The sequence below is a fragment of the Manihot esculenta genome, chromosome 5, assembly GCF_001659605.2.
Source record: "Manihot esculenta cultivar AM560-2 chromosome 5, M.esculenta_v8, whole genome shotgun sequence".
NCBI classification, from domain to species: domain Eukaryota; kingdom Viridiplantae; phylum Streptophyta; class Magnoliopsida; order Malpighiales; family Euphorbiaceae; genus Manihot; species Manihot esculenta.
Genome location: NC_035165.2, coordinates 2521829 through 2540262, shown reverse-complemented (window position 1 = coordinate 2540262; position 18434 = coordinate 2521829). Strand labels below are relative to the sequence as shown.

General features: G+C 28.4%; 2 protein-coding genes across 2 annotated transcripts; both read right to left on the bottom strand.

Annotated features, from left to right (window-relative positions):
- Positions 1 to 318: 318 nt before the first annotated feature.
- LOC110615063 (1-aminocyclopropane-1-carboxylate synthase 1) lies at positions 319 to 3026 on the bottom strand. The gene is made up of 4 exons (XM_021756769.2): positions 2688 to 3026; positions 2438 to 2569; positions 2172 to 2332; positions 319 to 1550 (listed from the first exon to the last, which is right to left on the bottom strand). The coding sequence occupies exons 1-4, from the start codon at positions 2841 to 2843 to the stop codon at positions 551 to 553; spliced, it is 1449 nt and encodes a 482-aa protein (XP_021612461.1). The 5' UTR covers positions 2844 to 3026; the 3' UTR covers positions 319 to 550.
- A 3635-nt stretch (positions 3027 to 6661) lies between these two features.
- On the bottom strand, positions 6662 to 10469 carry LOC122723638. The gene is made up of 3 exons (XM_043956446.1): positions 10349 to 10469; positions 8120 to 10137; positions 6662 to 7978 (listed from the first exon to the last, which is right to left on the bottom strand). The coding sequence occupies exons 2-3, from the start codon at positions 10133 to 10135 to the stop codon at positions 7403 to 7405; spliced, it is 2592 nt and encodes an 863-aa protein (XP_043812381.1). The 5' UTR covers positions 10136 to 10137; positions 10349 to 10469; the 3' UTR covers positions 6662 to 7402.
- Positions 10470 to 18434: the final 7965 nt, after the last annotated feature.

Here is an 18434-nt window from a genome sequence, read left to right as displayed (position 1 = left end):
GATGATAATTATGTTTGAGATCTTATCCAAGACTTGTAATTTATTTCTATTTGAGTCATCCATGACAATTGCAAGTTAGGTATGCTTTTAGCTCGTAATTTATTTCTAATTTAAAATTTGAATGGTTAGTTAAGTCATAATTTCATCACTAATTATATGTCATTATCATGATGTGTTATACTCACATATTTAGTTTTGTGATAAACACGTTTGAATAAATTGAGAGATCTGATATTCTACTCTCTTAATTCCTATTTAAAAAAAATAAAATAAAAAGACTTATTAATTTCTTTTCCTTCTAATACGAAAAAAGAAGAGAACAAAAATACATAGTTTTATATCTCTCTCCATTCATTTAGTCAGCTAAACATGATAAATGACTTGCTGGTTCCTATCCATGAGAAAACATTAATATTCCCACAAAAAAGCTAACAGCTTCCAAACTAATTAATGGGAATTTAATAAAAGATATAATGAATAAATTAGCAATATTATCCAAGAACTGGCCAGAGAGATTAATCAAGATTATTATATATTATGTGCATGCCATCTATTTAGCACGAACAAGCGGCGAGTGAGGAATTGGGGAGTTAGGAGACATCATGTGTGGCGACATGACTCCTTCTTCAAATCTTCGAGCTGAGAAGCTGAGTCGGAGATTTTTCTGCCATCGCTTCTTATTCTTGGTTGGCATTTCTTCTTCTTCCTTTCCCTTACACACAAATGCCCGTATCCTTTTCAGTGCAGTTTCCACAGTTTGATCGTCCATATTAGCGATGCAAACCCTGAACCAACCAGCCTCCTTACAATGAAAAGAAGAGCCCGGAGAAACATTGAGCTTCACTTGGTTAATAATCACCCTCCACAAAGCCATTTCCCCTTCAAAAGTTGGTTCTTTAATAAGATGGCGCAAGTCCATCCAAACATAAAGACCAGCATTGCCTTTTAAACAACTGATCCCTACTTGTTCCAGCCCCTTTGTGAACATACTGTGCCTTTTGTTTAGCCTTCTCGAGCTCTCTGCAAGAAAATTCTTCACAAACTCCTCATCCGAGAGCATTGGAGCCAGCAAATATTGAGTCTGCGAGGACACTAACCCAAAGCTCGACATCTTGCGTGCGCAGCTCACGACATCATCGTTATAGGAATAAACGATGCCAACTCTGAAGCCGGGGAGTCCCATGTCCTTAGACAAGCTATAAACGATGTGGATAAGATCGTGGTTGCAATCCATCTCTTGGATAATCTCAGCGACGCTTATGAAGGTAGGGGACCTGAAGATGGTAGCTGCATATATTTCGTCGACGACTAAGTGAATGTTTCTTTCGTTGATGAAGCTCACCAGGTCTTTTAGGGTCTCACTGTCTAAGATGGTGCCCAGTGGATTCGATGGGTTGGCTACGATTAAGCCCTTGACATTAATACCGGCATCTTGGGCTTTATCATATGCTGCTTCAAGTGCAGCCTTTGTTATCTGGAAATTGTTGGAGCTGTAGCAGTCAACTGGAATAATCTGAACGCCTGTTCGCCATGTCAGATCACGATCAAATCTGCAAAAATGTCAGAAATTTGAAAATATTTAATATATATATATATGGTGGTCTAAGATTGCATGAAAAAGGAAAATAATCTACATGTGTATGTCCAGCTGTATCTCTTTAGCAATTTCCTTGGTTTGAACGTTTAGATCATATGAAAGTCTCTCTTTGAATGGTCTTAATTGGCAGCAAAAGTCTACTTGATGACTTCTCATTACTACATTGGATTTGTCTTTAACTCTTAATAAGTTATTAATTAAGGATAATAAAATCTTCATTTTACGAGAATAAGCATAACAAATACCCATTTTAACTAGGCAAAATCAAACATATATCTGCAATCAAACCCCATTTTGAATTTGTTTCTGACCCAACACACTGAAAATTCCAGAAATGACTTAGTCAAGTTGACCTATCTTAAGTCGGTGAGGAAAGGTTTGCCAATCGTGCAAGAACCAACTTCAAAAGTCCAATAGCATGTTGTTATAATACAATTGGTTCGACAAATCTCTTAATCCTAGATGTAGTTGATCAAATAATTTATAGTATTTCCATAAATGTTTTTAATATTTTTATGAAAGACGCATTAAGAATGAATAGTATATCGTAAGAAGGCTGGAATAGAATTCATACGCTGGATAGTAAGGTGAGGGAACGAGGAAAGCATCCCCAGGATTTGCCAAGCAGAACATTATCAGCTCGTTAGCTCCGGTGGCTCCTCCACCCATGACTACGCGATCAGGATCAAAAGTTACCCTGCCGCCTCTAACCATCCCCATAAACTTGGCAATAGCCTGGGAAAAAATAACAGATATTAATGTTGATTAAACTCAATGAATGCATGTTAAGTTATCACTATTTCTTGCACACGACAAGTTCTGGAAATTAGAGTACAGTACCTGTCTAAATTCCCGCAAGCCGTGATAATCCTGGAAGTTGGCAATGTCCTTCAACTTATCAACTCCTTCAGCAGTACAAATGGAAGCTTCAGGATGTTGCTTAATCCAATCTCTGATCAGATCAAAGGAAAGCTACAAAAAGATTAAGAAATCAAATCTAATTAGTCTCCCATCTCCAGAGCTTAGGTGCATGTTCTCACACACATGCAGAGAGTTCAGATACATATACGTGACTGAAACACAAGCAAACCTGATTTTCTGCAAGACCCATTTGGATGACGCCGTCAGGATTGTCAGTAGGGTGAAATGGGTTCTTATCATAGGCTTTCCATCCATCGAAGTAAGGCGAGTTTTCTCCATGTCCTTCATTGGTTGCAAGCTTAGACAAAAGCTGGCCACTCACCATTTTTGTTTCTGTACAAAGCTAGCGGGTTAAAAACTGTACAAACAATGTCGAACGAAAAGAAACTGGAATTCTCTAGTAGGGAATACTGGTGAATTCTGAAGCTGGCTAGTGTTTTGGAGTAAGGCAAAGAAGAGAGGAGAGCCAGCTATTTATAAGCGGTGGACAGAGTTAACTATTAACGGGAAAGAGATTTGTAAGAAGTTTTTATGGCATTTGACTCTGTTCTCCCAAATAAATGAGCTACCACCTTTAAAATTGCGAAAAATGGAATTTTTCGCAGTAGTCGATTTTAAAATTTTATATTAATATACATTTCTATCAAAATTATATTCAATAAATATATATATTCGAATGCATTAAAAAAAAATTATTAAATTGAATAAATTAATAATTTTTTTAATAGTAATTATTGCATATGCATGTGGGTAATCCTTGTTGATTAATCCAAATTCCATTTTCCTTCAGTTTTTTTAATTCTGTAAAATAAGCAGCTTCATCTTAATAAAGTGTGAACTCATGACTTCTTTAGTTTGAAATTTTCAACCTTATTAAATTGTAAACTACGTACAGTGATGTCCCCTTCAAGACGGCAAAGCGTTTTAATTAAGTGGTGGACTCATTATCTTAATTAAATTTGAAGAATTATTGTATAAATTTATTCAATTATCATTAAATTAAACATATTACTTAGGTCAAATTTAAAATGTATATATAATTGAAAGGAAAATTAAAAAAATATTTATTATGCCCTTTTACAAGTGCGACGTCGTTTCCTTTTTGAAAAAAAAATTGTATTTTATAGTTAGTTACCAAAATGAAACTTTTTCAAATGTTATTAAATGTTGCTTAAAAATACAATTTAAAAAATCTTTAATATTTAATAAAATCTGTAAGTTAGTTTTTATAATTTTAAATTTAATTAGTCCTTCGTAATACCTAGTTCATATTTACATATTTTTATAAATTAATCTCTAAATATTATAATTAAATTTTATTTGTTTAATAAATTTTAATATCTTATATTTTTAAAAAATTATAAAGAATATAGTAATTTCTTTTTGCCTTACTTAAATTAAAAAAATTAAATCAGGAAGCAAGTTGAATATTAATTAATCTCTAAAGGTTTAATTTCATAAATTAATTTTTCATATTTAATAAATTTTAATATCTTATATTTTAAAAAGGATAATAAAATAGAAAATTTTATAAAGGATCTAGCAATTTCTTTTTGCGTTGTTTAAATTAGAAAATTAAATCAATAGGATGGAAGTTGAATATGAAAGAAAGGTTTTTTGAGCTTCAATTTAGACACAATTTGTGCCTATATTCTTTATTTAATTTTTATTTTAATATTTTTAAAATATAAGATATTGAAAATTAATAGATATAGGAGATCAGTTTTTTTAAATTTATAAATTATTATCAAGGAATTGATCTATTAAATAAAAATAAACAGTAAATAAATAGATTATTTTATTAATAAAAATAAAATATTAATAATTAAATTTACAACGATAAAGATTGAATTTAAAATTGGATATATTTAATTTCTTACTATATTAGTTATGTATAAATTTAACCTTTGAGCAATTTTAATTTGAGATTGGCCACTCGTTTGGGGAAAAAAATCTAAGATCAACGAAGTACGGAAAATTAAAATTATATATAATAAATAATATAAAATTATTAAATAATTTAAAAAAATTATATATAATATTTCGTATAAAATTATTAAATAATTTAAATAAATTATTTAAAAAATAAATTTAAAAATTATTTGAATTAATTCAAATATTTCGTAATTAGTTATAGATATGGTATGAGATATTGAAAAACATGCCTTTGGTTGAATTGACAATAACTAATAGTTTGATAGTGATTGAATTTTGAAATCAGTTCACGAGTTGATTAAATTTTAGCAAATGGAGTGTCCAACTTTACAAGTAAAAAAGGGGTCAACATTATTTATTAAAGACAGTCAAAAAATAATTATAAATTATATTAATATAAAATTCTATTTCAACCTTTCTTAATATTTAAAAAAAAAAAAACCAATATAATCAGATAAAATTTTGACTTTATTGAATGACTATTTTTACATGTAATGCAGGTTTTATGGGTTGGTGACTTGGCTGCTTACGACATTCATATTCACATAAGTAAATTTTATTTTTTATTTTAATTTTTATTATAATTTTTTAAATCATTTAATTTTTAAAATTTATTAATTTAAATTGGGTAAACTGTAATTTAGTCCCTCTGATTTAGTAAAATACAACCTTTCGTCCCTCTGTTTTAAAAAACCTTTAATTTAGTCACTGTAATTTTAAAAAATTATGCGTTTAGTCCCTCCCGTTAGATTTTCGGTTAAATCACCGTTAATCTTCAATTTATAAGTTGGTCAACAGAAAATTAAATAAAAAATTCCAAGATTGCCCTTTAACTAGCGGGAAGAATGATATCTTTTCCCTCCAATTACAGAATAAGGGGCTATTTAAGAATGAGGAAAAGCTACTGCACAGACAAATTATTGAAGGATGTCGGTCACCAGTTGCTCACCCAATACCAGCGGCAGATGGAAGGGAAGATATCTGAATAAGAATTGCAAGTGTGGCATTAGGGCTGCTGTGAGGATTTCTGAATCGGAAAGGAACAAGAACTGCTTGTATTATGCTTGTCGCAACAACGTATGTGGCTCGTTCCTGGGATGGTGTATACTGGCATCGAGGTTTCCAGCAAGTGCAAAGACAGGGGAAGTCGGGCCGAGGCAAAGAAATCTTGGGCGAGAGTTGGCTGATATAAAAGAAGATATGTTTATTGTACAAGATGAGAATCGAAAGATGATAATGAAGATGGAAGATATGGAGAATATGATGGGTTTTACAAAGACTATCTTAGTTATTGTATTGGTGTTAATAGTCTTTATTTTTCTTCTCATTCTCGTTCTCATTGGGGGGAGAATGAGATCTGTGTAATAGATTTTGCAGTATTTGCTTCTTGGGGTTATTTTGGGTGTAAGTAAATGGATGAAAATGGGTAGGTTGTTGAAGTAGTTGGATGTGGTTAATGAAATCTTAAGTTTCATAGATTGTGGGTTATTTTGGGTTGGATGTGGGTTAATGAAATCTTAAGTTTCATAGATTGTGGGTTATTTTGGGTTGGATGTGGGTTAATGAAATCTTAAGTTTCATAGATAGTGGGTTAGTTTGGGTGTAAGTTAATCTGATATATTATAACTGATGAGTTAATATTTTGTAGTACGTAAATCTGATGCAATGCAAGCTACTATGAATGATGATTACTATTTTATACATTCTTAGTTTTCATGTGTTTGCCTCCTTCTCAAAGTGCAGGACCAATTCAGATAATGAAGTCACCATTTCTGTCAAATAACAAAAAAAAAAAAAAAACAGTATTTTATACATTCTGAGCTTTCATGTGTTTGTGTAAATTGGTTGAATCAATATTGTTTAGATCTAAAATTATTGGCAATTACAAAATCTGAAATGTTAGATGGACTGAATGGTTGTATAATTTATTATTAAAGGAGTAATATGTATTGAATTTAAATTATTGAGGGACTATTTACTATGAAATATGAAAATATAGGGGGTAAAGGTATGTTAACATTGCAAATGCAGGGACTAAATTGATTGTAAACTTATTAATCTGGGGGCTTAATTCATGACTAAATTACTAGTATCCAAATTGGGCAAAACAAAAATTGCTATGAAATTGATAATAAGATTGCTGACATAATTAGCTCATAAATGAGTTGTCTAAAACAAATATCATATTATTATAATTAGTGAGTACAATATCAAAGTTTGCCCATTCACTGCCCAAGTACAAAGATCATAACTATAACTTTTTTCTGCATATCCTAAAATTATCATAAGCTTCCAAAAGTCTGTACCCATATATACTCCAAAAAACTCAAAAATTTATCATATTTACCAGGACTACCTGTACCCATAATTACAAAAATACAAAAGTACAACATCAATATTGTCCATAGAAAACTAGCTTCCAAAATCTTGAAGGGTATTGGTAGTATCTGCATCTTCCAAAATCTTCATTACTTGTGGCATCTCAGATATGTCTCCCATGTATGTTAGATGAACTGCCTTTTCTCTGTTACAAAAAAAAAGAGATTAAATTAATTTATTCAATATATGATCTAAAAAATAATATCCACAAATACTTACATTCTCCTTAATAGGTGCCCTTTGGCAAGTCCTTTTATTATGCCCTAGTTGCTTACATGTGGCACATCTAGTTGTCTTTGATTTGGTCCTTACATTTGATGGAGCAGCTTCACCTTCTTCCCTCTTCCTTGCTTTTCTAGGCCTTCCAGGTAACCTTTTCAAAAGTGGTGGCATAATGTATTGAGACTCATCTTGTATACTGTAATTGGCTTGTGGCATTGGGTGAATAACCCCTTCATAAACCTTCACATATGTTGAAATATAATAGTAATAATGGCAATAATCCTCAATATCTTGACGCATGTATCCAATACACAAGGCTGCATGTTTGCAAGGCAATCCACTTATGTCCTACCATTTGCAATAGCATTTTTTTTCCTGAAGCTTTACAGCAAATTTCAGATTACCCTCAGTGACTTCAAATTCATCATTTCTACATGGCAATAACCTACAATTTTTCCCTTGCTTGATGATTGAATTAATTGTCTTGCGAGCATTAGGAGTGATCTTACCTTCCCATGAAGTCCCATTGGCATATCTCTTCTGGAGTCTGACCATGCATTTTTGTCTAAATGCATCTAACAGTTTCACAATTGGCAACCCTCTAATTTTTCCAATCCATGCATTAAATGATTCTGTCATGTTATTGGTTAAATGCTCTGATTTTGCTTCTGGCCAAAACATGTGTCTACTCCATTGGCTCATGGGTACCTTCAATAACCAGTCAAATGGCTCCCCATCCTTAACCCTTTTAATCCTTTTCATTGCCTCCCAGAACTCATATCCATGTGTGGCTCTAGCAGCATTCCAAAATTCTTGTTTTAGACCAAGTCCAGGATATTGCTTCTTAAAGTTGTTGAACATATGTCTAGCACAAAATCTATGACATGCCTCAGGAAACCAATTATTGACAGCTTGAATAAGTCCCTATTTAAGAAAAAAAGTATTAAACACATAATTTTGTTAACAGAAAAATAAAAGTATAAATAATTTTGTTAACAGAAAAATAAAAGTATAAATAATTTTTTAACAGAAAAATAAAAGTATAAATGGTTCTGATAGTAATACCTTTTGTCTGTCACTCATGAATGTCAGAGGTGTTTCATCATCTTCTGGACCAATGCAGGTTTTCAAGCAATCAAAGAAAAAATCCCAACTTGCACCACACTCAATCTCCACAATTGCAATAGCTAAAGGAATCACACCTTTATCACCATCAAGTGATATAGCTGATAGCAAAATACCTCCAAATGGACCTTTCAAGTGGCAACCATCAACACCTATAAATGGTCTACATCCAGCTTTAAAGCCATCTATAATTGGTTTAAAAGACAAAAACATCCTCTTAAATACTTTTGGATCATTATCTGAAAGCCTATCTCCAAACTGAAATTTGACAAAAGTTCCTGGATTATGCCTTTGTAGCTCCTTCACATATTCTTCTAAAATCTTATAACTATCTCTGTGACTGCCTTCATTTTGCAATCTAGCTCTTGCTTTAGCTTTGTATAAATTCCATTGACTCACCTCAACTCCCCATTCTTTCACAAGTTCATGACGCATTAAGTCATAAGACATATCACCATCTGCTGATAAGGCATCCATTAGTTTACCTGCAACCCACTTAGAATTTGCATTTGCATTTTTATCACCCATTGCCCTAATACATGTATGATCACTTGCCATTGTTTTAATCATAAATGTTCTACCATCTGGTATCACTGATGCATGTACTCTCCATGGACAACCAGCGGTGGCACATATAGCTGTAACCCTTTTCAAATCATTTTTTTTCCTTCTAATAACATAACCCCCCTTAATAGCATAATCTCGTAAAGCATTCCTCAAGGCAGAAGCATCAACAAAACATTGACCAATCTCAAATTGGATCTCACCTTCACCATTATATGTAAATGGATTATTGTAAAATCCATGCAAATGATTCTTCTGGTCTGGTGCACTGTCACTATCTGATGATGATGAATCTATTGAAGCTTCTGACTCTAAGTTGCTCAATCCATCACTATCCTTAGCAATATCCATTTCATTTAACTCAACTTCTGAATCTACATGACTATCACTACTAATCTCATCTAATTCATCAATTCCAACAGTTTTTGTACAATCACTGCCATCAGAGGACTCAAATTGATATTCATTTTCACTCTCACTCATTTCTGATTCTGTACATTTGCCCTTGCCATTCTTAGTACCCTTAGTTATTCCACTGCCACTAGCATCAGCAGACTCCAAATTATTTCCACTACCCTTATCCCTGCCCCTAGTTAAGCCCCTTCCTCTGCCTCTTACACTAAAATTGCCTCTCCCATTACCCCTGCCCCTAGCTAAGCCCCTAGCTAAGCCCCTTCCTCTGCCTTTTACACTTACTCTGACTCTATCCTTACCACTGCCCCTATTTTCATTTCTACCACTGCCCATGTTACAATTAGTGCCTCCATCCCCATCAACTAGTATTTCAGATTGAGCCGTCACGGGTACCTCTACAAAGTCACTTGCAGGTGATTTAGATGTATTATTTTTATGAACAGTTTGATCTCCATCATTTCTTTCCTCCACAAATACAAAATCATCATAAACAGTCTCATTTATAAATTCATTTGCATCATTTTCAGAATTCCCCTCACTATCCTCAACTTCCAAAATAATCTTTTCTTTCTCCTTACTACTTTCACATTTTTCACTATTGCACTTTTCTTTCATCTCATATTGCTTTAACCAGAAGGGCTTGAAAGGTGGAGGTTCACTTTTCCTACCAGATTCTGTCTCCAAAACAAACTTCAAGGGCCCATCAGTAATCACAGATAATGCATAATGTTTCTCATAGCAATTCATTTTTATCACAGGATTATCAGCATACTTTTCAAACAATTTATTCACATCATCATCCCCTTTAACATGTATTCCACAACTAGAAATAATATCCATAAAGTCAGATTTAATCCTAAATGCCTTATGGCAATCTGATAATAGACTAAAGTATGAATACATATCTGGGTTAACATTTCGCACAATGACAACCTCCTTCTCAAAGTGCAGGACCAATTCATATAATGAACCCACCATTTCTGTCAAATAACCAAAAAAATAAAACATTAATAATAAAACACAAATTGTAAAAAAGGTAACCCTAATCCCTAAATCGTCAAAAACCTAATCATAGCGTAAAACCCTAACCCTAATCCCCAAATCATAAAAATGCCCAACACCCTAAATCATAAAAAAACCCAAAACCCTAATATTTACTATATTTAACCAAGTAATTCATATATATATTACCTAAGATTGATCTTTATAAGATAAGCGCCACGGCTTTGCCGAATAGAGATGAGGTGCAACAGATTGCCGAATAGAGATGAGGTGCAACAGATTGCCGAATAGAGATGAGGTTTGACAGATTGACGAATAGAGATGAGCTAGGTTCGACAGATTGCCGAATAGAGATGAGCTAGGTTCGACAGATTGACGAATAGAGATGAGGTTCGACAGATCTAGATGGGTCAGAGAAATGGAGCTCCACCTTCTGTTTCTCGTTTGCTTTGATAAATCGAATTGGAGAGCAGGTTAGAGCAAGTTACAGAATTATATTAATGATGGGTATTTTAGTCTTTTAATTAAGACTAACGGTGATTTAACTGAAAATCTAACGGGAGGAACTAAACGCATAATTTTTTAAAATCATAATGACTAAATTAAAGGTTTTTTAAAACAGAGGGATGAAAGGTTATATTTCACTAAACCAGAGGGACCAAATTACAGTTTACCCATTTAAATTTAATAATAATAAATCAGTAATTTGTTTTTTTGAACAAATAGATTGAATTTTGATTTGTCTTTAAATTTTTTAGCCAATATATGTATAACTTTCTACTTGAGATAATGAATTAAGGTTATACTTTTCTCCCGATTTGGAAAAAAAAAGATTTTATTAATATAAAAAATTAATCTGAGAAGTGATTATTAGACATTAAATTACTTGGAAGGCAAACATGACTTAATTTTGTAAAAAGCTAGGAAGCAGGGAATGGTTAATTAAGACATATATGTCAACATCATCGGTGGCTGTTGACTTGTTTTGGTCATATCATATGAAATGAAAATTCCTTTTGGACCCGCCTGTTTGGCTGTCTTCCATCTTTTTGTGCACATCCTTTTCAACCACATCCTTCCTTTCAAACTCGTGTGTTAACCTTAAATTTATGACTTATCTTTAACGCGATCTCTGCCCCAAACCATAATAATTTCATTTCTATTTTATATATTATCGGTTTTTCTAACGCTACTGCACTGCTCTCCTTAAATTTTATTAAATATTCATTTTTATATATAATATTATAATTTATTTACTGCAATATTGTATAAAAATTATAAAATGTTAAGCGTTTTATTCAAAAAATTTGTGTCTAATTAAGCGTTTTATTCAAAATATTTTTCATACTTTCTATTATTTGAGATATTCAAAAAAATTAATTAATAAAAAATATTTATATGATAGTAAGTTATTTTAAAGTGAATGAATTTTTTTATAAAAAAAAGTCATTTTTTATATATTAAAATTTTTTAAATTAAAATTAAAATTTTATTTATTTGTAGAGAATAATTTATATTTAAAAAATATTTTTTATAAAAAAATATTTGATGTAGAAAATATTTTTCACCCAATGTTGTAGGTTCAAATCAGGATGATTTTTTGAAAAATATTTTTTTAATGAAATAATTTATTTTTTATGGTTTAATTGTTATTTAAAAAATAAATTTTATTAATAAATTTGTATATAAAAATCTTAATAAACATTTAAAAGTATAAAAAATAGTTTTTTATTTTCTTAAAATAATTATTTTTTTAGTAAAAAAAATATTTTCTTTAAATATTTCAAACATCATAAAATATGAAAATTATTGTTTTTTAAAAAAATATTTACTATAGAATAAATAAAATTTATATAATAAAAAATAAAGTATCTCATTAAAAAATATTTTCTAAATAGAAGTTATTTATATAAATTATTTTCTACATATAAATGAAATTTTCATATCTATTTATTTCAAAAAAAATATTTTCTTTAGAATAATTAAGAAAATTATTTAATAAAAAAATATTAAATTATTTTTTTAAAAAATAATTTTTTAAAGAGAAAATCATTTTTATATTTAAAAATATTATTATTAATATATTTAATTTTTTAAAATAAAAAGTAAATAATGAAAACAAAAATTATTTAGTTACATTAAAAAAATATTTTTTGAATATAAATTATTTTTTTAAAACAAATAGAATCTTAATTAAAATATATCTTATAAATTTATAAATATAATTAACTTAAATATTTATATTTAATAAATTTTAACAGTATGTTTCACCGTTAGAAAATATATATGAATATAATATTATAATAAATAAGAAAAATATATAATTTGATTTATTATAAATTTAAAATATAAATGTGTGAGTTTTATTTAAATTTTTATATAAAAAGAGGTATATATTTTGTATATACTCTACTCAATAATTACCCAATCGGATATACATAGAGTCAACATAAAAAAAAAAAGAAAGAACATGGACGGTTGAAGTTGAAAGGGAATTGGCGGCAGAAAAACAAAAGACGCGTGAATACCATAAACATAGAACAACGGTAAGATTTTCTTTGGAAGATCATTCAAATGTAGGATATTCTCAAATAGTTTTAATTATATTGCTTGAAACTCGTACCAAAATTAGAAATGAGTTGAAATAAAATAAAATAAAATTTAAAAATAATATATATAATTTTTTAAATAAAAATTAAAAATTAAAAGAGAGAACTTAAAATCTCTTAAATTTAATCAGATGCACTTAATATATATATTTTTTAAAATTTAATTTTATAATTTTTAAATAGTTATAATTTTTCTATTTAAAAGAAATGATAATTTAATTTTTAGACTATGAAATGTGAGATTAGTTTAAGATTTATTTAGATATATTTAAAAGATAGATGTTGATAAATTAAATAAATTTATAATTTTTATTATTTAATGATAAGGAATTGAAAAAAAATATTTAGATATTTTATAAAGAAAATATTCTCATTCCATTTTTGATAGGTTGAGAATGAAAGACTTTTATGCATTATTTTCTTAATTTATATCCAAAGTTTGAAATCTTGAAAACCTACTATTATTTTGTAGTGCTTCATTTCAATTAAAGATTTAAAATATTTGAAGGATATAAAATAAATAAATAAATAAAACATTGATTTTAAAAATAATACTTAATATTTTGATTAAGATAGCAGAAAATTTATTTTTTATAATATTTATTTAATTATTATTAGAATAATTATACGCTACTAAAATAGCTACAGAATATTAAAATAATTAGTATTTTCGAATATAGTGCTTGTCTATTAATTTAATATATTTAAAATTTAGAGATTTTATTTTTTTAAATACCTAAACACCTTAATTTAGAAAATTTGAAATTCTTTTAAAAATACATTAATGTTTCAAAAATATTCCATTATTTTGTCAAATTTCCTCTCCAATTGATATATGTATGTTTTAATTTGGATAAAAACCCAGATTTATGCATTTCTTTTCATTTCTAAGCATGAAAAGTAAAGGGGAACGTGAGTGTGTGTTTTCTTAATGGTCAAACTATAAATAAAAATTTATATTATTTTACATATATATAAATATTAAATAAAAAAACATGTCAAAATATTTACATTATATATATATTAATTTTTTTATTATTAAATTATAAACTAATACCGTATAATTCGTTAAAATTACAAGTATATATAGACATTTAAAAGAGTTTCGTAAATCTATTTAACTAGTTTCACTGAGTAGCTGAATGAACGACTTATGAAATTAAAAGATTGTAAAAACACTTTGATAATACAGATGGATAGGGCCTTCAAAACTCGATATCGAATGCAAATCCAACCAATTACAAGTGATTAGGGAAATTCGAGCACGACCCAATAAGATCCTGGTAAAATGTCGATCATAGATACAAACACGATAAATAGTGTAAGGACTAGCCAGTTTCGTCACCTATAAGAGAACAACACAATTCAGATGAGATGTTGCCAAAGAAATATCAAAGCGATTAAAAATATATGTAGTATTACTGATCCAATTCAGAGTAGAAACTTTTTCTCTCTTAGAAATACAAATATATATAAATTTTCGAACTCAATTTTTCTCTCTCCGAAACTTTCTCTTCTATGTTCTCCATTTAATTTCTCTTAATATCTTTTTTCATAAGGGAATCATTGAAATCTAGAGTCGACTAGAGTAAAATTTCACCCAAACATCTCAATAGACCTTTAGTTTCTTTTTATATTGTGCAATTTTTACGTTAAAAATCGAGTATGAAATGATTTATTAGAAATATGAAAAATATCAACTTTTTATTAAATTAATCACGGATCAATAATCATCTTATTAAATCAAATAATAGATATTCGCATTGAAAATCTCGATTTATCATGAAAATGCTAATTTTTTACCAACTAATTATTAATAATATGCTCTGGAGACTATTTTCTATGTCAATTCACTGTTATCTAGTGATTTTTATCATAAAATAAATTTTTAATTTGAAAATTTGAATTTATGAATATTACTGAACTGTGTTCCAGAGTTAAAAGGAGAAACAAAAATAGGATACTCATACTCATGAGCTACACGCCGTCGATAGTTCTAGACAATTCTTTTCATCTTCTCGTTCAACTATATACTAACATTTCTTTTGCCGATTAAGTTTAATTAACTTTTTTTTTGATATAATTTCTCCTTCCCACGTTATGAATTTTCGAAGAAAGCATCCTCTGGACTGGAGGGGCGTTGAGTTTGGGGTTGCTCGTGTCACTGTCTGATGACGAAGGTAAAACAAGGTGCTGTCACACTCTCGATTTAGCCAGTCTTTTTTTTCTGCACTGTGTTATGGTTCCTTTGCTTTCTAATTTCAACACCTAAACTTTTACAATTGATCCTTGGAAAAAGCATGCTTGCAGCCATTGAATCCAGAGGCGGCCATGATTTTTTATGCAGACGTGAATCTATTCTTTGTTTTACTATGTCTTCTCATTAATTCCCTTAAAAAGATTTTGATATTTCATATTTAAAAGTTATTCTACTTAAAAATTTAAAACTTTTTGCGTTTTACAACTCACAATCTCTTCAAAAATTCAAAGTACATAGCCACCAAACATAATCTCTGGGTTCATGATTATAATTTAATCAAAACCAAAGAAGTTAAAAAAGAATTCACTCACGAGAAAAGTAATACTAATCAATTACATAAAAATACAATTTCTTTAACTAAAGCCAAACCTCAAACTTCATATTTGTTCTTATCATGTATAAATAAATAATTAATTTTCTTCATTTATATATGAAATATGTTTTTCCACAAATGTTAATTTTTTTTTTAAAAATTGCTGATAAACAAATCCAATTCGATCTTTACCATAAATATTTAAAGTCATTAGTCTGTTTCTGCTCCCCTGGCGAGACACACGAAGTCAATTTTACTTGTTGAAGAATCCAAAGCACCATGAAGTCATGAACTGAACAAAATCCGCAGGCTGAAACCAACGGATGGTCCCAAAACCTAAAGGTTGGAAATATTATTTTATGTTTTAATAAAAAATTCATAACACGCATTCACATTCTCAAGGCTATTGTTTTCTAATTGTGGTTAATACCATGTTTTGACATATTTAGAAAGATAAAAATAACTGTATTTTTAATAATTTATAGCCTAATTTTTTTTATCTCTCTAAATTTCTCTTAATTTTTATTAATTAAAGTTTTATGGAGTTTTTTCTAATCATTTTTTCTTTAACCAATTTCTCCGGTGTGTCTTTCCATCTAATTTGACATCCTCCTTTTAATTTTGTCAAATTCAATTACATCATAATTTGAAAAAATTAATTTTCTTTGATTGTTATCACTATTACCATATGTGATTATATGTGCATTTTCTTTTCTAAATTTATTAAAAAGTTATAATGTTTCTTTATTATTATTTATGAGACTTAGAATATTTTAAAAGGTATTGTATGGAATTTCTGTACAGATTATTCGACAGTTGAATGTAAGATATATTTTTCTATTTTGTATACTATTCTTTGCCGTAATTCCCCTCTTTATCTTGAGCCATTTGTTCATTTATTTTGACTATTCTTCGGCTTCACTCCTACTTTACATTCTTTATATTTTCTCATATTTCTTACGTGATTAATAATTTTATTGATTTAGTCATAAAATTTTATCAATATAATTTGTTGCCTTCTTATTGATTTTTTTTAACTTTTTAAATTTGTCTCATGTGGTCTTATAATGCATGTTTAGTATAGAAAAAAAAATCATAACATATATAAATATTCCATTCTTTGAACGTTCAAAAAAATTAATGATTCTTACTTGTGTTTAAAATAATATAAGATACTCTGACAATTCTCACAGACAGAGGTGTAAGTTTCATCTTCATCTTCATTCGATAATGCAGAGTCCGAAGAACGACAAAGGCCCAACACTGGAGGCATCATGGACCAGCGTGTACAAAGCTAAGAAGTAAGACTTAAACTACGTTATTACAAAAAATACCCTGCATGTTGCCACCTTCACATTTGGGCCATAGATCACATAAGATTATTTATAAACTTATCAAGCAGCAACAGTTTGCCACTGGATTATATCTCAGGAGCTCAGAGGATGAAACTCGAAGAATCCTGGATGTGTTTTCATGGACCTGAATTATGATCCAATTTGAAAGTCCCATTTATAACTCGAATGGAATATTTTATTATATTAAGAGCTTTGGATAAATCTAACGCAATGGATACTCAAATTATAATACCCATTTGCAAAATCAGAAAACTTTCTGATGTTCTACAGAAAAAAAACATGTAATATAACTTATATTATTTAATTATTTACATTTTGATGTTCTGAAATACAGAAAATAAAATTTTACAATGGTTGAGTAAGTTTGGTCAAACAGGAGGAGGGGACTCCTCTCCTTTTATTCTTTTTCTTTACCTGTCAGTGACGTGTAACGGCCTCACTGCCATTGAGCCACCTGTCTCTGTCATTCAGATACAAACGTACAAAAATATCAGTCACTTACTCCATATGTAACGGCCATTTAATTTCCTCTAATACGCATGTGAACCACTAAGCAAATGGGCTGATTACTTCTTCCCCTCTTGACCAGGCTGAAAGAAAAGATGAAAATTGAGGCCCAAGAGAGGTCTGATCTTTGAGCCGAACGGACTGAATCGGCTCATTCAGGAGACTTAAAGGCTCTCAGATGGAGACTGTCATTATGAGTACGCGGATGGTAAAACCCAGCGGCATCACATTTGGTTTTAAATTTTAAAATGTATAATTATTTTATTATTTAAATAATTTTTTAAAATAATTTTAGATATTTATCATTTAAAATTAATGTACATTTAAATTTTCTTATTTACGGATTTAATTAATTTTATTTGATAATTATGTAGGATAATTATTAAAAATTAATAATTTTGGTAATATTTAAATAATTTTTTAGATAAAATTATTAAAATAATAAGTTTAAATATTAATTAAAAATATTAAAATAATTATTATATATTGTATTATTAAATTTACATTTAATATTTATATTATTAACTATTATATTGAAAATTTAAAGTGAATAATAATTTTATTATATAAATTAATTTAAAATCAATAAATAATTATTTTAATTTTAAAATATATGTAAATAGTAAAATAGATATTTTGAGACTAGATTTTTAAAATAAATTTTGATTTTGATAATATTAAATTCATTAATAACTATTTTAATTTAAAACATTAATTATAAGGATAATAAAGTGATAATAGAACTTATTAAATGATAATGATTAAAATTTTAAAATTTTAAAATAATAATTATAATATTAAATTATAAAATAAAAAGTTTAAATTTATAAAACAATAATCAATAAATTTGATAATATTAATCTTATTTTTTATAAAAAGAATAAAATAATAAAGTAATCATATAATTAATTTTTTTATATATTTAAAAGAGTCATAAAAAAGTAGTTTATATCAATAAAAATTATTTTTAATTTATTAAATTAAATTTTAAGATAATCAAGATAATTTATTTATTATTTTTATTATTTTCTATATATCTTTATTCTAAAAATTTTTAACATAATATTTTAATTTATACATATTAATTATTTTCAACATAATTTTTATAGTTAATTTATAAATTACATTATTAATATGAAAATAATAATAATAATTAATGCATAAACTACTAAATTTTATTATTATTCAATTACATAATTTAAAAATAAATTTAGTCAATTAAAAAATTAAT